Source organism: Oncorhynchus mykiss, chromosome 5 (assembly GCF_057628025.1).
Source record: "Oncorhynchus mykiss isolate SJ-2025 chromosome 5, ASM5762802v1, whole genome shotgun sequence".
NCBI classification, from domain to species: domain Eukaryota; kingdom Metazoa; phylum Chordata; class Actinopteri; order Salmoniformes; family Salmonidae; genus Oncorhynchus; species Oncorhynchus mykiss.
This window is the reverse complement of record NC_143026.1, coordinates 33325792-33347199: the sequence shown is the minus strand read 5'-3', so window position 1 is coordinate 33347199 and position 21408 is coordinate 33325792. Positions and strand designations below refer to the sequence as shown.

The following is a 21408-nucleotide window of genomic DNA, read 5'->3' as shown; positions in this document are numbered from 1 at the left end:
CTACAGTATCTGGTTGATTTAGATCTATGTCCCAGTGTCAGACTCCTGTTTGCCTGTTGTGATCTGTCTACTACTCTGAATGTGGTCACTGGATGGAAATATATCAGTTAAAAAACAAAACCACTCCTCTCTACAGGTCTGCGTGCCTATTGGCTGATTCTTTAACGGTAAAAAAAACTCACTGATGACTGAAGTGAAAGAGAGCCATGATGTGTTAACACCGAAGCATTTTCATGCAGATTTTATTATGATGGGGGAAAAAAAACGAACTTGAGGACAACCAGATATCTAAAATGTAAACAAATAAAAATCTTCAGTAAATCACAGAATGTAAACATTCCCACTGCATAATTTACATTTAAATAAACATAAACAACAATACAATCAGAAACATAAAACCCCTTAAAACACATCAATTTAATTTGTTACAAAATAAAATACTAGTAAACAAGGAAGTATCTCCTTACAATTTGTTCATGGATAAAGCTTAGAATATGGTCCAGTTAACTCATTCAGTTGGGGAAAAACAACAAATAGCATTAACTCCCTCCATCCCATGGGTTATGAATCTGCAACAGACACAAAAATAGCATAAGTCAGTGTAAACCACTGTTTGGCTAAATACTTGATTCTATTTGAAAAGGTGTTGGTTATTTATATGTATATAAAATACATGCAAGAAGAAAGGCGTGCACACTCAGACTTGCACAACATTATGGTGTTTTGGGAGGCAGCGTGGGAACGTAATGAAATGTGAATGAAAAGAGCTGACATCATTCCCTATTCTACTTGATCGAGACATGTCTAAAAACAATATATTGCACAATGTTATGCCCTGCATGCCAGAACTATGACTTACCGGTCCTCCTCCAGGAGGGGTTGGTGGTACTGTGAGAGATAGAGGGGCTCTGATCCTGGCCATCTGGAAAATGCTGCAGAAACGATTTACCCACGTTAAACAATTTAAAGACAATGCTACCAAATACTAATTGAGTGTATGTAAACTTCTGACCCAGTGGGAATGTGATGAAAGAAATAAAAGCTGAAATAAAATCACTCTACTATTATTCTGACATTTCACATTCTTAAAATAAAGTGGCGATCATAACTGACCTAAGACAGGGAATTATTATTAGGATTAAATGTCAGGAATTGTGAAAAACTGAGTTTATTTTTTTTGGGCTAAGGTGCATGTAAACTTCCGACTTCAACTGTGTGTATATATATATATATATATATATATATATATATATATATATATATATATATATATATATATATATCACGGTCGTGAACTAACAAGTTATAGAGCAAACAATGCAATTATCACAACACATAGGTTTGTAATATGTTATTTTATTTTTTCCCCCCAGTGATTTTACCCACACCATTATTGTTCATAAAGTAAGTGTCGTCCAAAACAGAGTTTGGTGAGTGACTGCGTCGCTTTGCATGGCACGGTACCCTGGGCAGGCGGAGACATCTCCTTAGGAGGACCAATAGAATGGTCAAAAATCAGTACACCCTGACCACATGGGGCACCGGGTCACTCAAAACAAACTTGCCGACTGGTACCTCTTCCCCAGACAAGACGGGTGGTTAGTACTTGCCCTTTCTTGGGAAGTAGCTACTCTAGTGAAAATGGGATTCCCATTTTGGCTGTGTGCATGGGATTCCATAAAGTTATTCAACAAACCTGGACAGATTGCCAGGATATGGATATGGGCTGTCAAACAATCAAACCTGAGACTGGTGTGTTGTTGGTAAGTAGCAGTGGTGTAGTGGCGCCTGGAGAAGTGGCTATACTCTATACTTTGCCAAAATTTCCCCAAACGGCCCGCCGACCAAAGGAAAGGCGCCCTCTTATTAATTAAAATGAGAAACCTGGACGTTTTACTTCATCATATGAGGCATGTCTTACCTTGCTACAAAGAAGCCTATAGCCAAAATGCACCATAGAAATGTGGAGACATTTATTTTATAAATGAGTTCTCCTGTTCTATTGGTTTTCTTTCAACTTTCTTTCATTGTCTATCAGTCAAAGACATTATCCTAGTTATATTAGCAACCCATGATGGTTGTTGCATCTTTAGATCTCCCCTCTTTCTACATTTCCATCTCTGTCCATGAAACCGCTCGCATGATTGGTGTGCATTTTAGAATGGTATTTTTCCGCAAATTGAATTTTGGAACATTTGCGCGCAGGTCTACTGCCGTGTGCACATTGCTGCGCCTAAAATGTGAACGATGGAGCATTCTGAACTGCTCCATCAGCCTTATTAGGGCTCCCGAGTGGTGCAGCCGTCTAAGGCACTGCATCTCAGTGCAAGTGGCATCACTATAGTACCTGGTTCGAATCCAGGCTTTATCACATCTGGACGTGATTGGGAGTCCCATAGGGTGGTGCACAAGTTAAATAAAGATTAAATAAAATAAATACAAATTAGAGAGGAAGATATGCATAGCTCACATTGTACCTGAAGACAGGTTTGCTCCCTGTTAGCTAGCTAGCTCATAATCATGCAAACCTGATGACATGTTTGATGCATGTTGCCAACTTGCTTTCAATAATGTTTCAACTCAAACTGGTTAGCTACGGTCCTTCTGTTGTGATTGAATGGCAGAAACACCCACATCAAACCACACCCGCCAAGACAACTCTTATTTGCCTCCAGCCATGGCCACTGGCATTTCTTAATGAGCATGGATGAAAAACAAGGTAAAATCAGTAAGTGCAGATGCCATTTAATGGTTCAACAACACCATATAATGACTGCTATCTATACGCAGATGTACCTACACCAGTTCTAGCAATAGACCAAAATGTACCCAATCAGTTCTATAGACTGATATTTCAAGGTGTGTAATTTCATTGATAAACAATGATAACCTGGATCCAGCATTAATACATAGGCCATTCAACTCAACACCATGTGTCCAATCACACATTAAAGTCTGCCTCTACATCTCTTGCTCCCTCCATTTATCCATCCTTTCTCCCTCTTCCCTCTCCTTATCATTGCCTCTCACCTGTTGGATCTCCCTCATAGCCAATCGGATGGAAGGATACAACCGGGGGAATGACCTGCTCTTGTGGTCAGTCCCGTCCTCCTCTTCTTCCCCCTCTCCTCTCTCCCCTCTCCTCCCTCCAGGGGCCTCCCCTCCTCCAGCCACAGCCCGGTGTCTTCGGTCAGATATCCGCCTGAGGACAGGTGGTCTCTGGGACTCCGGGCTGGGGCCCTGCCCCGGGGGCAGGAAGAGCCGCTGGAGCTCCAGGTGGACAGGGTCGGGGGTTGACTCACCCTCCTCCCCAGACTTGGGGCTCCCGTGGTTGGCTGTAGCCAGGAGGTCCAGGCCCTTCAAGTCCTCGTAGTCTGTGTTCTGGTCACATGTCTGAAACAGCAGATTCAAATTTGCTTACATTAAATCTGGAACAGTCCATGCATGTAGATTGTAAAATACTTGCTATAAGCTTTCTGAACAGCTTATGGCTCTTCCCAGACGACATAAAATGCATAAATGTTTGATGATGCATTATTACTGTTCAGTATTGCATACAGGTCCTGGCAGACCCTGTTCAACTGCGGGTATATTCAAGACAGTATTTGACAGGAGCCAGACCCTAAAAAGGGGTTTGACCCGATGCTGACCTGTCCACAGGGCATGCTGAGCAGCTCGTTGAAGGGCTTGATGCCCACCTGGCTGTGGTGTTGCACCAGATCAGGCAGGGAGGGGTGGGCTTTATCCTCCCCCAGGATCACATACTTCCCGTTGGACTGCATCTCAATCATAAAGTGCCTGCAGCGGTTCGCCCCCCTGACAGTGAATAGACGGAGAGGCCAAGGTCAGAGGGTAAAGGGTACACATAGGTCACAAAGGATGAGGTCCAAACGGGAGGTTAGGGGTTTAATGTCTCATGTGTCTTTGGTGGATGAATCTGTGTTTAAATCCAGTTTGTCATCCTCAGTCTTACTTATATGTTAGTGTGTAGCCCTCCCGGCTCTGTCCCACACGAATCAGAAAACAGCCCACAGGCTTGTCCGTCATCAAATCCTCTGCTTGTCTGTAGAGGAGACATACACAGAGAGACTTGTTACAACCACAATGAAATCTGAATGAGAATTTGCATACATGTGCATTTGACATCCTCTCTTACTGACCTGCGTGTAATCATGCCATGGAACCAGCAGGGGAAGGCTCCATTGTGGACCACCTTGCGGGCCTGCGTCTCCTTGAACCAGCGGATGGTGTTCTTCCTCTTCTTGCTCCTCTCCCTAGCTCGCTCCTCTCCCCCTACCTGGCCCACCAGCTCAGCCAGTTCAATATGCACCTCCAGGTTGTCAAAGGGAGTGGCCTGGGAGAGACAGAGGGAACCATAAATCGTAGGGTCGTTTAAGGCTCAGTTTAGGGTCAAATTTAGTCATCAAAGACTGCGAGTGGATGTCAGGGTATAGAGTGGGACATCGATTGCCAAAGGGTACAAGATCAGTCAATAGCATGGTTCCCACCAACATGCTGTCTGTGGGCTAGCCAGTGCTGGCTAGCACCAGAGATATTTAAAACAGAGAGGCTCAACATGAGATTACTTCCTGCAAATTACTTCTTACAGTTCTCAATTAAAATCAAGGTTACCAGTGTAGACTCTTGAGTATGGCTCACCTCAAACTGTTTGCTGCGGGGCCGTGGGACAGGAGCCAGGTGGGTAGCAGTGGGCAGGATAGAGCGAGGCTGGGGCTGTGGCTTCTTTTTCCTGGGTAGGGGCACAGGTGGAGAGAATGGCCCTGATACACAAACACACACACACACACACAACCCGGTTAACACAGCACTCAAAGCTACACTGGCTGTACAAAACATTAAGAACACCTGCTCTTTCAATGCCATCGACTGACCAGGTGAATCCAGGTAAACACTATGATCCCTTATTGATGTCACTTTTTAAATCTACTTTAATCAGTGTAGATGAAGGGGAGGAGACAGGTTAAAGGAGGATCTTTAAGCCTTGAGACATGGATTGTGTACGTGTGCCATTCAGAGGGTGAATGGGCAAGACAAAAGATTTAAGTGCCTTTGAACGGGGTATGGTAGGTGCCAGGCAGACTGGTTTGTGTCAAGAACTGCAATGTTGCTGTGTTTTCACGCATAACAGTTTCCCATGTGTATCAAGAATGGTCCACCACCCACAGGACTTGATACAACCTTGGGAAGAATTTGAGTCAACATGGGCCAGCATCCCTGTGGAACACTTTCGACACCCCTGATGAATTGAGGCTATTCTGAGGGCAAAAGGGGGGTGTAACTTAATATTAGGACAATGTTCTTAATGTTCTGTACACTCAGTGTATTCATACAATGGGTGACAAGGATCATTACACATTCTTGAATGCAGAATTATTGATCTAAGTCAGACTGAAATGTGTTTGTCAACGTACACAGAGGGGTAGAGAGAGAGTTTGTAGAAGGGTGGAGGTAAAGAACAAAATTAGAACAGCGTTAGGGAGAAACAGAACAAGTAGGTGAATGTCAGTAAGGGAGATACAGTGCATTCAGAAAGTATTCAGACCCCTTGACTTTTTACATGTTTCAGCCTTATTCTAAAATTAAAGTTATTTTTTTCTCTTCATCAATCTTTTGGCAAACGCCAAGCAGGCTATCATGTGCCTTTTACTGAGGAGTGGCTTCTGTCTGACCACTCTACCATAAAGGCCTGATTGGTGGAGTGTTGGAGAGATGGTTGTTCTTCTCAAAGGTTCACCCATCTCCACAGAGGAACTCTGGAGCTATGTCAGAGTGACCATCGAGTTCTTGGTCACCTCCCTGACCAAGGCCCTTTTCTACCGATTACTCAGTTTGGCTGGGTGGCCAGCTCTAGGAAGAGTATTGGTGGTTCCAAATGTCTTCCAATTAAGAATGATGGAGGCCATGGTGTTCTTGTGTCGGAGCTATACGGATATTTCCGTCGACCTCATGGCTTGGTTTTTGCTCTGACATGCACTGTCAACTGTGGGACCTTATATAGACAGGTGTGTGTCTTTCCAAATCATGTCCAATCAATTGAATTTACCACAGGTGGACTCCAATCAAGTTGTAAATACATCTCAAGGATGATCAATGGAAACAGGATGCACCTGAGCTAAATTTGGAGTCTCATAGCAAAGGGTCTGAATAATTATGTAAATAAGGTATCTGTTTTCAATTTGTTTTATAAATTTGCTCATATTTCTAAAAACATTTTTTAAGTACATTTTAGAATAAGGCTGTAACAGAACAAAAAGTGAAAAAGGGGAAGAGGTCTGAATACTTTCCGAATGCACTGTAGGTGAGTAAGAGAGGGAGAGAGAGATATTCTGCTTCCTTACTCTTGTTCTCCTGCTCCATGTCCAGTCGCCTCCTCATCTCCTCCTCCAGCTCCTGCTCCCTCCTCTTCTCCTCCTCCTCCTCCCTGGCTTCTCTCTCTGCCCTCTCTCTCTGGGCCTGCCTCTGTCTGTGCACTTCCACCAGCAAGGACAGGTACTTCCTCCTGCAGCGCAGTGAACGGTAGTCTGCAACACACAGCAACAGTGAGAATGTGAAGAGAGAGAGAGATACAGTGACAAGAGACATAGAAAGGAGAGAGAAGTAGGGAGGCGAGAAACATTAATGAATGGTATTTGTGATAAAGGACCACATTACGATGCAAAATGATGCTACAGTAAGCACAGGCCATGAAATCAAGATACCAGACAGTATGCCAGAGAAATCATCATCTATCTTGCAGTGGGGTGAGAGGTCGCAACGCAAAGACTGAAGGTAGCCCGTTAAAACTGCATGCATCTTGCTGATGGTAATGTTTGTTTAATCATGTCCCATCATGATTTATTTCAATGTTTATAACCTAGTCTACAGACCTGAAAAGGGTTTTTACCCTCAGGCCTGAGTTCAAAAGCAGCAACATCTCACAGATGGCAATTAAATTACTTTGACAGACATTTGAGAGATTATGTTTGTGGCCCTTACCTTTCTGGATGACAAGTGCTGCCTTGCCAAGTCTCTCTAACAGCCTGGCCAACTCCTCCTGGTGCCAATACTTAAAGAACATACGAGACGAGCTGACACAAAAAGAGGGAGACAGTTAAATCAATGTTTATAGATATTGAGCACTATTTGCACGGGGAATTGTTGCATAAAGCACTGTTAAATCAGAGAGAAAATTAGAGAAAGATTTCCAATCAACTTCAGTACATTTCATTAAGCCATATTTATACACTATATTTACAAAAGTACTTGGACACCCCTTCAAATTAGTGGATTCGGATATTTCTGCCACACCTGTTGCTGACAGGTGTATAATGTTGAGCACACAGCCATGCAATCTCCATAGACAAAACAAACATTGGCTGTAGAATGGCCTTACTGAAGAGCTCAGTGAATTTTAACGTGGCTCCGTCACAGGATTGTCAGTTTGTCAAATTTTTGCCCTGCTAGAGCTGTCCCTATCAACTGTAAAATTGCTGTTATTGTGAAGTGGAAATGTCTAGGAGCAACAACAGCTCATCTGTCATCTGTCCTCGGTTGCAACACTCACTACCGAGTTCCAAACTGCCTCTGGAAGCAATGTCAGCACAAGATCTGTTTGTACGGAGCTTCATGAAATGGGTTTCCACGGCCGAGCAGCCGAACACAAGCCTAATCACCATACACAATGCCAAACGTTGGCTGGAGTGGTGTAAAGCTTGCTGCCAATGGACTCTGGAGCAGTGGAAACAAGTTCTCTGTAGTGATGAATCACTCTTCACCATCTGGCAGTCCGATGGACGAATCAGTTTGGCGGATGCCAGGAGAACGGTACCTGCACCAATGCATAGTGCCAACTGTAAAGTTTGGCGGAGGAGGAATAATAGTATGGGTCTGTTTTTCCATGATTTGGGCTAGACCCCTTAGTTCCAGTGAAGGGAAATCTTAACGCTACAACATACACATTGTAGACGATTCTGTGCTTCCAACTTTGAGGCAACAGTTTAGGGAAGGCCCTTTCCTGTTACAGCATGACAATGCTACCGTGCACAAAGCGAGGTCCATACAGAAAAGGTTTGTCGAGATCAGAGCGGAAGAACTTGACTGGCCTGCACACAGCCCTGACCTCAACCCCATTGAACACCTTTGGGATGAATTGGAACACCGACTGCGAGCCAGGCCTATTCGCCCAAAATCAGTGCCTGACCTCACTAATGCTCGTGGCTGAATGGAAGCAAGTACCCACAGCAATGTTCCAACATCTAGTGGAAAGCCTTCCCAGAAGAGTGGAGGCTGTAATTGCAGTAAAGGGGGGACCAACCCCATATTAATGCCCATGATTCTGGAATGAGATGTTCAACGAGCCGGTGTCTGTCTACATACCTTTGGTCATGTAGTGTAATTTTTTGACATTTCTAAAGAGCCACACAGCAGGAGAAACCAAGAGCGGGGACCGAGAGGGGTGAAAGAGTGCAATTGAGATAAAGATCTTTACTCAATATAAACCCTGAGCTGTCCTCACAAGCCAAAATCAACACAGCTGTTAACTGAAGAATGAGCTGTTTTTGACAGACTGATACTCAGTTGACAGTTTTATAAGATCGCATTTTGGACTAGGCGAGTTGGAACCTGGGAGAATTATTAGTGATGAGTGTTCCCATGTCTCAATGGAGGCAGCGATCCAAATATATTGAAACTGAAATCTAGATCAACTATTCACTGACTTGTTCCTTCCAGCATAAAAACCTGAATAATCTGATTGGAATACAGCCCGAACGACATGCTTGGATGAAGTTATGAAAGATTTGTTACAGGAAGAGTCAGCAGTAAGTAAGTTAGTCTTCTCAGACTGATTGTGGCAAATCATTTTCTAAACCAATTCATTGAACACAACAAGAGCAACTAATGAAGCCTTACCCACACTTCCAGCCATGTATCTCAGTAGTGTTGAGGATGGACATGCAGCTGAAAAAGACACCAACGACACAGGTCACATTTAATAAGATGGACAAATGTCTACGAAATCACCTAACATGGTGGATGGCATCTTTTTTTAATTGCAGGAACGGGTGCAAGTGTATTTATATATAGGCCATCATTGAAAATAAGAATTTGTTCTTAACTGACTTGCCTAGTTAAATAAAAGGTAAAACATGAATAATAATAAATACATACCTTTCCTTGGTTAGTGGTAAATCTGGCTTGATCAGCAGAATGTTGAACCTGAAGAGGGGAGACACAGTGTGCTGAAAATAAAACTACAGTGCACAGCAATATCATTCATCCAATTTATTGTGTTGGCCAAGATTGCAGTAGCCATGTTACAATTAATGCACACACACACACACACACCTCTGAGCAAATTCTTTGAACGACGGTCGCCAGGAGAAGCCATCTCTTCGTATCCTGATGGTTTCTAGCAGGCCGTTGTATCTTAGCTGGAAACATTTGAATTATCCTTTGTTATCATATAATATACACTTATTAAATACTTTTTTCTTTACATAGTTGAATGTGCTGACAACAAAATCACAAAATGTATCAATGGAAATCAAATGTATCAACCCATGGAGGTCTGGATTTGGAGTCACACTCAAAATTAAAGTGGAAAACCACACTACAGATGATCCAACTTTGATGTAAAGTCCTTAAAACAAGTCAAAATGAGGCTCAGTAGTGTGTGTGGCCTCCACGTGCCTGTATGACCTCCCTACAACGCCTGGGCATGCTCCTGATGAGGTGGCGGATGGTCTCCTGAGGGATCTCCTCCCAGACCTGGACTAAAGCATCCGCCAACTCCTGGACAGTATGTGGTGGATGGAGCGAGACATGATGTCCCAGATGTGCTCAATTGGATTCAGGTCTGGGGAACGGGTGGGCCAGTCCATAGCACCAGTGCCTTCCTCTTGCAGGAACTGCTGACACACTCCAGCCACATGAGGTCTAGCATTGTCTTGCATTAGGAGGAACCCAGGGCCAACCGCACCAGCATATGGTCTCACAAGGGGTCTGAGAATCTCATCTCGGTACCTAATGGCAGTCAGGCTACCTCTGGCGAGCACATGGAGGGCTGTGCGGCCCCCCAAAGAAATGCCACCCCACACCATGACTGACCCACCGCCAAACCGGTCATGCTAGAGGATGTTGCAGGCAGCAGAACGTTCTCCACGGCATCTCCAGACTCTGTCACGTCTGTCACATGTGCTCAGTGTGAACCTGCTTTCATCTGTGAAGAGAACAGGGCGCCAGTGGCGAATTTGTCGGGCCCTCATACCACCCTCATGGAGTCTGTTTCTGACCGTTTGAGCAGACACATGCACATTTGTGGCCTGCTGGAGGTCATTTTGCAAGGCTCTGGCATTGCTCCTCCTGCTCCTCCTTGCACAAAGGCGGAGGAAGTGGTCCTGCTGCTGGGTTGTTGCCCTCCTACGGCCTCCTCCACGTCTCCTGATGTACTGGCCTGTCTCCTGGTAGCGCCTCCATGCTCTGGACACTACGCTGACAGACACAGCAAACCTGCTTGCCTCAGCTAGCATTGATGTGCCATCCTGGATGAGCCGCACTACCTGAGCCACTTGTGTGGGTTGTAGACTCCGTCTCATGCTACCACTAGAGTGAAAGCACCGCCAGCATTCAAAAGTGACCAAAACATTAGCCAGGAAGCATAGGAACTGAGAAGTGGTCTGTGGTCACCACCTGCAGAACCACTCCTTTATTGGGGGTGTCTTGCTAATTGCCTATAATTTCCACCTGTTGTCGCTTCCATTTGCACAACAGCATGTGAAATTTATTGTCAATCAGTGTTGCTTCTTAAGTGGACAGTTTGATTTCACAGAAGTGTGATTGACTTGGAGTTACATTGTGTTGTTTAAGTGTTCCCTTTATTTTTTTGAGCAGTGTATGTTCCACATACCCCAAGCAGAATCAGGTGTAATTGATGCCCATATCAGAGACCTACAGGACTTACTTCAACAACTAAATGCAATGTCAAAGCTGAACAGCAGGTGGCGATGTAACATAAAGCACCGTTATGATGGTGATGAGGGGGAGGGATGGTTTAAAAAAAAAAAAGCGATTTAACATAGTCTTAACCTAGTCTTGCGTATGGAGGGCAATAGAGCTACAGCAGAGAGCTCAATGATGAACATTGTAAACATCATGCCATTATAACCACATACATATGTAATGAATAAGAAGTTAAATCAGCTTTAACACAGGCTACCCACCACAAATGTCACAGTTATTAACCATTGTTTCAGTTAAACCATTGTCTACCCAACCGCCAACACTGCATTGTACTGTTATATCAGTTCAGGCCTAGACAATCACATTAAAAAGCATTGATTATAGATGAGAGAGGGAGGGAAGAAAGAACCCTGCTGTCAGATTAGACAGCAGTGTTCACTGATGGCAGGGTATTGACCAGCTTCATTGTTTCATCAGGGCTATACTAACCCTCCCCTGGGGCCAAATCCACATCCTATTAACACACCACCCATCAGTCAGACACTGACACACTAGCCTAGTGCCTAGATGCTGCCGCTTAGCTAACCACTGATTACCATACTGGGGACTGGGTCTTGTTCATTAGGGCACACTGAAGCAAAACGCTTTGCAAAGTGTTTCTTATTGGTCAAGTTCAGAGAGTTTCAGTCCATTTTCTTCCATTTCATGTGTACTGAACACAACCCTCTCTGGAGTTGGCCCAAACCACAATATAGACCGATACTGTTTTTATAAAACTTTTCGCATTAAACTGTGCAGTTCACATACACTACCGTTCAAAAGTTTGGGTTCACTGAGAAATGTCCTTGTTTTTGAAAGAAAAGCACATTTTTTATCCATTAAAATAACATCAAATTGATCAGAAACACAGTGTAGACACTGTTAATGTTGTAAATGACTATTGTAGCTGGAAATGGCTGATTTTTATGGAATATCTACATAGGCATACAGAGGCCCATTATCAGCATCCATCACTCCTGTGTTCCAATGGCACGTTGTGTTAGCTAATCCAAGTTGATCATTTTAAAAGGCTAATTGATCATTAGAAAACCCTTTTGCAATTATGGTAGCACAGCTGAAAACTGTTTTCCTGATTAAAGAAGCAATAAAAAACTGTCCTTCTTTAGACTAGTTGAGTATCTGGAGCATCAGCATTTGTAGGTTCGATGACAGGCTCAAAATGGCCAGGAACAAAGAACTTTCTTCTGAAACTCGTCAGTCTCTTCTTGTTCTGAGAAATTAAGGCTATTCAATGCGAGAAATTGCCAATAAACTGAAGATCTCGTACAACGCTGTGTACCAATCCCTTCACAGAACAGCGCAAACTGGATCTAACCAGAATAGAAAGAGTGGGAGGCCCCGGTGCACAACTGAGCAAAAGGACAAGTACATTAGTGTGTCTAGTTTGAGACGCCTCACAAGTCCTTAACTTGCAGCTTCATTAACACCGGGATGCTGGCCTTCTAAACAGAGTTCCTCTGTCCAGTGTCTGTGTTCTTTAAAAAATATATATATTTCACCTTTATTTAACCAGGTAGGCTAGTTGAGAACAAGTTCTCATTTGCAACTGAAACCTGGCCAAGATAAAGCATAGCAATTCGACACACACAACACAGAGTTACACATGGAATAAATACAACAGTCAATAATATAGCAGAACAAAAGAAAACAAAAAGTCTATACACAGTGAGTGCAAATGAGGTAAGATAACCTGTAGCCAGTGGGTTTGGCGACGAGTATGAAGCGAGGGCCAACCAACGATAGCGTACAGGTCGCAATGGTGGGTAGTGTATGGGGCTTTGGTGACAAAATAGATGGCACTGTGATAGACTGCATCCACTTTGTTGAGTAGTGTTGGAGGCTATTTTATAGATGACATCACCGAAGTCGAGGATCGGTAGGATGGTCAGTTTTAATAGGGTATGTTTGGTAGCATGAATGAAGGATGCTTTGTTGCGATATAGGAAGCCAATTCTAGATGTAATTTTGGATTGGAGATGCTTAATGCGAGTCTGGAAGGAGAGTTTACAGTCTAACCAGACACCTAGGTATTTGTAGTTGTCCACGTAAGTCAGAGCCATCCAGAGTAGTGATGCTGGACGTGCGCGCAGGTGCGGGCAGTGATCGGTTGAAGAGCATGCATTTAGTTGTACTTGCATTTAAGAGCAGTTGGAGGCCACGGATGGAGAGTTGTATGGCATTGAAGCTCGTCTGGAGGTTAGTTAACACAGTGTCCAAAGAGGGGCCAGAAGTATACAGAATGGTGTCGTCTGCGTAGAGGTGTACCAGAGAATCACCAGCAGCAAGAGTAACATCATTGATGTATACAGAGAAGAGAGTCGGCCCAAGGATTGAACCCTGTGGCACCCCCATAGCAACTGCCAGAGGTCCGGACAACAGGCCCTCCAATTTGACACACTGAACTCTATCAGAGAAGTAGTTGGTAAACCAGGCGAGGCAATCATTTGAGAAACCAAGGCTGTCGAGTCTGCCAATAAGAATGTGGTGATTGACAGTTGAAAGCCTTGGCCAGGTCGATGAATACGGCTGCACAGTAATGTCTCTTATCAATGGAGGTTATGATGTCGTTTAGGACCTTGAGCGTGGCTGATGTGCACCCATGACCAGCTCTGAAACCAGATTGCATAGCGGAGAAGGTACGGTGGGATTCGAAATGGTCGGTGATCTGTTTGTTAACTTGGCTTTCGAAGACCTTAGAAAGACAGGGTAGGATAGATATAGGTCTGTAGCAGTTTGTGTCTAGAGTGTCACCCCCTTTGAAGAGGGGGTGACAATCTTTGGGAATCTCAGACGATACGAAAGAGAGGTTGAACAGGCTAGTAATAGGGGTTGCAACAATTTTGGTAGATAATTTTAGAAAGAGAGGGTCCAGATTGTCTAGCCCGGCAGATTTGTAGGGGTCCAGATTTTGCAGCTCTTTCAGAACATCAGCTATCTGGATTTGGGTAAAGGAGAAATGGTGGGGGCTTTGGGGGAGTGCTGTGGAGGGTGCCGGGCAGTTGACTGGGGTAAGGGTAGCCAGGTGGAAAGCATGGCCAGCCGTAGAGAAATTCTTATTGAAATTCTCAATTATAGTGGATTTATCGGTGGTGACAGTGTTTCCTAGCCTCAGAGCAGTGAGCAGCTGGGAGGAGGTGCTCTTTTTCTCCATGGACTTTACAGTGTCCCAGAACCTTTTTGAGTTACTACTACAGGATGCACATTTCTGTTTGAAAAAGCTAGCCTTAGCTTTCCTAACTGCCTGTGTATATTTGTTCCTAACTTCCCTGAAAAGTTGCATATCACGGGGGCTAATGCAGAACGCCACAAGATGTTTTTGTGCTGGTCAAGGGCAGACAGGTCTGGAGTGAACCAAGGACTTTATCTATTCCTAGTTCTACATTTTTTGAATGGGGCATGTTTATTTAAGATGGTTAGGAAGGCACTTTTAAAAGAATAGCCAGGCATCATCTACTGACGGGATGAGGTCAATGTCATTCCAGGATACCCCGACCAGGTCGATTATAAAGGCCTGCTCGCAGAAGTGTTTCAGGGAGCGTTTGACAGTGATGAGCGGTGGTCGTTTGGTCGCAGACCAATTACGGATGTAGGCAATGAGGCAATAATCGCTGAGATTGAAAACAGCAGAGGTGTGTTTGGAGGGCGAGTTAGTTAGGATGACATCTATGAGGGTGCCCGTGTTTACGGATTTGGAGTTGTACCTGGAAGGTTCATTGATCATTTGTGTGAGATTGAGGGCATCAAGCTTGGATTGTAGGATGGCCGGGGTGTTAAGCATGTCCCAGTTTTATGCCCATCTCAATATTTTATTGGCCAGTCTGAGATATGTCTTTTTCTTTGCAACTCTACATAGTAGATATTACAAAGAAATTCTGCCGTTTCCAGCTACAACAGTTATTTACAACATTAACAATGTCTACACTGTATGATCCATTTTATTTTCACGGACAGAAAATGTGCTTTTCTTTCAAAAACAAGAACATTTCTAAGTGGCCCCAAACTTTTGAACGGTAGTGGAGGTTTTGTAATGTACCATTTCCTTTGCTTTTGAAAGCATTGGTTATCCTGAAAAAAGGGGTCAAACTGTAAATGCACAAAACGACTGGTGTTGTTTCAGGCTTGTGCATCCAGCATAGGAAATAATCGAAAGGAAATGCTGCTACTGATGAAGGCTGCTACCTTCATCGCCAATGTAAGATAGACATGCCTACAGCACATCAAAAATAACATATTAAATATTGGTTCTCACCTGGTCCATGACTATTTTGTTGTCCACCTGATCAGGAAGCTTGCTGCCATTAGGTTTGATGCAGCGGACAAAGTGAGGACTGGCAACAAACATCTTCTCCATCAGCACAGCCAGAGAGTGCTGAAGGTATGACACACTAACCATTATATGTGCATATTTATATTTTACAGCAGTTCAGTCTATAGGTAGGCATATTTACAGGGGTTTTCATTATTGTTCATACATCATTTTGAAATATACCACTCAGAAATAGGAAATGTATAAATCCAGATGTGTAACAAAGTCGACGTCCGCCTTACCTTAAACTGGGCCCCGACCGACTGTTTCCTAGTTGAGTTAAAGTTGTCATCTGCCTTTTGCATGAGCTAAAAGAAAAAAAGATGTTTAATAATTTAAACTCACATTCTGGCTCTGACTTTTGCACTGTAAGAAAGGTCCAAATATGACCCTGGCTGTTTGGAACCAAAAGTAATTAATTCTACAGAATCTACTGTATATCATATTCTGTTTCGTTTGGTGAATTTTTCTCAAACTGGACTTCTGAATATTTTATGATCTACAGTGCCTACCTTGGCTTTGCGTGGCATCAAGGTGCCTGTTCTGGAGATTGTGGCTGGAAAGACATCAAATATGAATCATAAGTGAATATTAGATGTGAGATGCCAAGTGATCAATGTTTTAAACTAGAACAATTCTCAAACTGAGTCTGAATGCTATGTTGCTGTGTTAAGATAAGAGTACCCATTTATTGATTTTTGAAATCCTACATAATTTTCTAAGAAGAGGTCAGGGGGTATATTTGTCCACAAATCCACGTTGGAAACAAGCCCACGTCATTGTGTCAGCTCTGATCTATGTTACGCATCTTTACAGAACTGATTTAATAGCTACAGATCAACATTCACGGTGTACACAAACATAGAGTACTAGTCAAAAGACACCTACTCATTCAAGGGTTTTTATTTATTTTGACTATGTTCTACATTGTAGAATAATAGTGAAAACATCAAAACTATGAATAAAACACATATGGAATCGTGTTGAAACAACAAAAAAAAAGTGTTAAACAGATCAAAATATATTTTATATTTGAGATTCTTCAAAGTAATCACCCTTTGCCTTGACAGCTTTGCACACTCTTGGCATTCTCTCAACCAGCTTTATGAGGAATGCTTTTCCAAGAGACTTGAAGGAGTTCCCACATATGCTGAGCCCTTGTTGGCTGATTTTCCTTTACTCTGCGGTCCAACTCATCTCAAATTGAGTTGACATCAGGTGATTGTGGAGGCCAGGTCATCTGATGCAGCACTACATCACTCTCCTTGTTGGTCAAAATGCCCTTACACAGCCTGGAGGTGTGTTTTGGGTCATTGTCCGGTTGAAAAACAAAATGATAGTCCCACTAAGCGCAAACCCGATGGGATATCGCTGCAGAATGCTGTGGTAGCCATGCTGGTTAAGTGTGCCTTGAATTCTAAATAAATCACTGACAGTGGAACCAGCAAAGCACCCCCACACTTCCTCCTCCATGCTTCACGGTGGGAACCACACATGTAGAGATCATCCGTTCACCTACTCTGCATCTCACAAAGACACAGCGTTTGGAACCACAAATCTCAAATTTGGACTCATCAGACCAAAGGACAGATTTCCACTGGTCTAATGTACATTGCTCATATTTCTTGGCCAAAGCAAGTCTCTTTTTCTTACTGGTGTCCTTTAGTAGTGGTTTCTTTGCAGCAATTCGACCATGAAGGCCTGATTCATGCAGTCCCCTCTGAACAGTTGATGTTGAGATGTGTCTGTTACTTGAACTCTGAAGCATTTATTTAGGATCCAATTTCTGAGGCTTGTACTCTAACGAACTTTTCCTCTGCAGCAGAGGTAACTCTGGGTCTTCCTTTCCCGTGGCGGTCCTCATGAGAGCCAGTATCATCATAGCGCTTGATGGTTTTTGCGACTGCACTTGAAGAAACTTTCAAAGTACATAACATTTTCTGGATTGATTGACCTTCATGTCTTAAAGTAATGATGGACTAATTTCTCTTTGCTTATTTGAGCGGTTCTTGACATAATATGGACACCTGTTTATTGAAATGCATTCCAGGTGACTACCTCATGAAGCTGGTTGAGAGAATGAAGAATCTCAAATATAAAATATATTTTGATTTGTTTAACACTTTTTTGGTTACTATACTATATATGTGTTATTGCATAGTTGTGATGTCTTCACTATTATTCTACATTGTAGAAAATAGTTCAAATAAATAAAAACCCTTGAATGAGTAGGTGTGCCCAAACTTTTGACTGGTACTATACATAAATCAGCGATTGTGCAGTAATAAAAACATGGGTAATTTCTGGCAAAGTGCAGAGCTGTTGAATACAGAAACATTCAGATTCCCTCATGTACCTGCAAAGAGGAGACTGAGTAGGGGCGTGACACTGTTAATGAAGAGGCTTCTGATGCTGGCTGGGATGGTGTCTCTGTTCTTCTCTAGAAAGCCTAGTCCATTATACTGGACCTGGACACAGAAAGGAGAGAATTAGCTATGCTTCATAACCACACTCATAATGAGTTATAATGCAGTCATGATGTAGTATAGATGCAGTTATAAACACACATAACTCCTAGGCATTATACAAGTAACTGTCCAGTGAAAATCTCACTTTTAAGAGTTAATATTATGTTAACTCATACCCAAATAATGTTGTTGACTCATCCTATACTCGTATTTGTGCCCAGAGCACAAATCCTGAGAAGGATGAGTTGGCCAATCAGCGGTCTACTTGAATATTTGCATGAATATTTTTAAAGACCGGTGTGCGCCCACATCATTACATTCACAGAAAAGCTGCTTTTTAACATAATTAATTATAGATCAAATTTAATAGAAAACTGGAAACACTGGACAGTTAGATTAACTATTATTATAAAGTAATGTATGAATGTAACCTCACCTTCCCAGCATAGTGAACCACAGTGAAGAGGGGGCTGTGACTCCGGACCACCTCATAGTGGGGGCTGCTTTTAAATTTACTGTTCAACTTGTCCACAAAGTCTCTGTCTGACGCCTGAGGGCACAAATAGTGAAAAGAAATTAGAATGAATACATATACATTAAGACAAAGATGTAGGGGAGGGTAATTTCCCCCCAAAACTGTATGGAGACCACTTAGGGACCTGGGGAAAGGCACTCTGCTCGTCCAGGAGAGAAAGGATTCCAATGGGTTTAGTGAGGAACAGGTCCTGTGGGAGAGAAGCACATCAAATTAATTAGTTGTAGGAAAAACACCTAAACAAATACAGTTCTTTACTGTGAAAATGCATATTTGAGTTAATCTTGCCAACTGTTAACTGATTGAAACATGGTACACAACTACATGACTTTAAAACTTGCCTTCTCACAGTACAAGGATCATATATTTTAGTCCTATCCTGAAAACCTTGTTCCCCGATCTATATTGACTATGGCCCCTGTACTGTAAAATGCTCTAAAAGTTGTATAGTGCTCTGTAGGTATTAGGACTTAGAGTGGGTACACAGAACAGGAGCTGTGGATCCAGGTTGTGCATTATTCGCCCTAGGCCCAATCCTAACTCGAGTTAGAATCCTTCCCACAGCAACTAATGTGTCCATCTTATCCCATAGCTTACAGACTGGCTGTACTCATACCTTCAGCATTGGACAGGAACACTATTCTTGGCCAAATGAAACCAGTGGCATCCATATAGACAGATGATGATGCCACAGGCTAAAAGCAGAAGTGCCCATTAAGCTCCTGGTATGTGACTGAACACTGCCCCGTCAGCATAACCCCTTCCTGGGGTCTCGGTCACTTTGTTGTGGTCTGTCTGGCAGTCTCACACTGTGTTTAAACGACCAATCTATGTTATTACTGAGAGAGGTGGGAGGGAAACGGAGAAAGGGAGGGCGTAAAAGGGGGACAGAAAAAAGGTTGAGAGAGAAAAAGAGTACTAAGTGATGAGAAATGAGAGGAAATATCTTTTTACCAGGATAGGCTTGTTGTCTTTGAAGGAAATGGATTCCCACTCGATGCCCTCCTCCTTGTATTCATTCTGCTCCATCAGAAAGATGTGCTGCAGGACAACAAATACATACGAAGACGTATGAACGAAAAACAAAATTACAACAGGTATTCACACTTTCTTTCAGAAGTGCTTTGCCTAATCATTTCATTAGAAGTTGGCACATTCAATTGTGTGTGGCCTTCAGTCACAAAATTGCCATAAGAAGCCTTATGCATTTAATTACACTGAACCAAAATATAAATGCAACATGTAATGTGTTGGTCCCATCATGAGCCAAAATAAAAACGTCCAAAAATGTTCCGTACGCACAAAAAGCTATTGCTCTATTTGTTTATATCCCTGTTAGTGAGCATTTCTCACCTGACATGTGTGGCATATCAAGACGCTGATTAAACAGCATGAGGGTTTGCACAACCAAAGAATTTCTGCACAAACTGTCAGAAATCATCTCAGTGAAGCTCATCTGCGTGCTCATTGATCTCACCAGGGTCTTGACCTGACTGCAGTTCAGTGTCGTAACCAACTTCAGAGAGCAAATGCTTACCGTCGATGGCCACTGGCACGCTGGAGAAGTGTGCTCTTCATGGATGAATCCCGGTTTCAACTGTACCAGGCAGATGGCAGACAGCATGTAGGGCGTCATGTGGGCCAGCAGTTTGCTGATGTCAACATCGTGAACAGAGCGCCCCATGGTGGTGGTGGGGTTATGGTATGGGCAGGCATAAGCTACGGACAATGAACAATTGTGGCCCATTGTAGTGCCATTCATCCTCCCCATGTCCACATGTCGCAAGGATCTGGTCACAATTTCTGGAAGCTGAAAATGTCCCAGGTCTTCCATGGCCCGCATACTCACCAGACATGTCACCAATTGAGCATGTTTAGGATGCTCTGGATCGACACGTACGACAGTGTGTTCCAGTTTCCACCAATATCCATCAACTTCACATCATCATTGAAGAGTAGTGAGACAACATTCCACAGGACACAATCAACAGCCTGATCAACTCTACGCGAAGGAGATGTGTTGTGCTGCATGAGGGAAATGGTGGTCACACCAGATACTGACTGTTTTTCTGATTCATGCCCCTACCTTTTTTTAACTTCTTGGTGACAGGGGGCATTATTTTCACGTCCAGATGAAATGCATGCCCAAATTCAACTGCCTGCTACTCATCCCCAGAAGATAAGATATGCATATTATTAGTCGGATGGTATCCAATTGTTGTAGTAGATACTATCTTGTCTCATCGCTACAACTCCCGTACGGGCTCGGGAGAGACGAAGGTTGAAAGTCATGCGTCCTCCGATACACAACCCAACCAAGCCGCACTGCTTCTTAACACAGCACGCATCCAACCCGGAAGCCAGCCGCACCAATGCGTCGGAGGAAACACCGTGCACCTGGCCACCTTGGTTAGCGCACACTGCGCCCAGCCTGCCACAGGAGTCGCTGGTGCGCGATGAGACAAGGACACCCCTACCAACCAAGCCCTCCCTAACCCGGGCGACGCTAGGCCAATTGTGCGTTGCCCCACGGACCTCCCGGTCGCGGCCGGTTACGACAGAGCCTGGGCGCGAACCCAGGGACTCTGATGGCACAGCTGGCGCTGCAGTACAGCGCCCTTAACCACTGCACCACCCGGGAGGCTGGGAATCCAGATTTCTAAGGGATCTTCTTGCAGTTCCTACCGCTTCCACTGGATGTGTCAACAGTCTTTAGAAATTGGTTGAGGTTTTTCCTTTGTGTAATGAAGAATTAGCCCTGTTCAAAACAAGGGTCACTTCAAGTGTACTGTTTGTTAGAGGCGCGTGACCAGAAAGGTAGCGTCAGTTTGTTTTCTTCCTGTATTGAACACAGATCATCCCGTCTTCAATTTTATCGATTAAGGTATCTGTGACCAACATATGCATATCTCTATTCCCAGTCATGTGAAATCCATAGATTAGGGCCTAATGAATTTGTTTCATTTGACTGATTTCCTTATATGAACTCTAACTCAGTAAACATTTTGAAATTGATGCATGTGCAGTTTATATTTTTTGTTCAGTGTAAATAATGTAGTCCACTCCAATAGAATGACAGC

The 21408-nt window shown here is 43.4% G+C and overlaps 1 protein-coding gene across 1 annotated transcript in view; it reads right to left on the bottom strand.

The window, feature by feature from the left end:
* Positions 1 to 210: 210 nt before the first annotated feature.
* Positions 211 to 21408, bottom strand: part of unm_sa41569 (un-named sa41569) — a 51301-nt gene continuing 30103 nt past the window's right edge. Inside the window, exons 12-30 of the mRNA XM_090234540.1 lie at positions 19283 to 19369; positions 18453 to 18518; positions 18230 to 18343; positions 17682 to 17793; positions 15838 to 15881; positions 15568 to 15633; positions 15269 to 15388; positions 9346 to 9431; positions 9169 to 9216; positions 8911 to 8958; positions 6997 to 7088; positions 6360 to 6542; positions 4660 to 4781; positions 4161 to 4354; positions 3974 to 4063; positions 3651 to 3816; positions 3031 to 3393; positions 860 to 932; positions 211 to 569 (exon numbers count right to left, since the gene is read on the bottom strand). Coding sequence (XP_090090666.1) covers positions 562 to 569; positions 860 to 932; positions 3031 to 3393; positions 3651 to 3816; positions 3974 to 4063; positions 4161 to 4354; positions 4660 to 4781; positions 6360 to 6542; positions 6997 to 7088; positions 8911 to 8958; positions 9169 to 9216; positions 9346 to 9431; positions 15269 to 15388; positions 15568 to 15633; positions 15838 to 15881; positions 17682 to 17793; positions 18230 to 18343; positions 18453 to 18518; positions 19283 to 19369 — 2082 coding nt within the window. The 3' untranslated portion in view covers positions 211 to 561. The remainder of the gene's footprint in view (positions 570 to 859; positions 933 to 3030; positions 3394 to 3650; positions 3817 to 3973; positions 4064 to 4160; positions 4355 to 4659; positions 4782 to 6359; positions 6543 to 6996; positions 7089 to 8910; positions 8959 to 9168; positions 9217 to 9345; positions 9432 to 15268; positions 15389 to 15567; positions 15634 to 15837; positions 15882 to 17681; positions 17794 to 18229; positions 18344 to 18452; positions 18519 to 19282; positions 19370 to 21408) is intronic.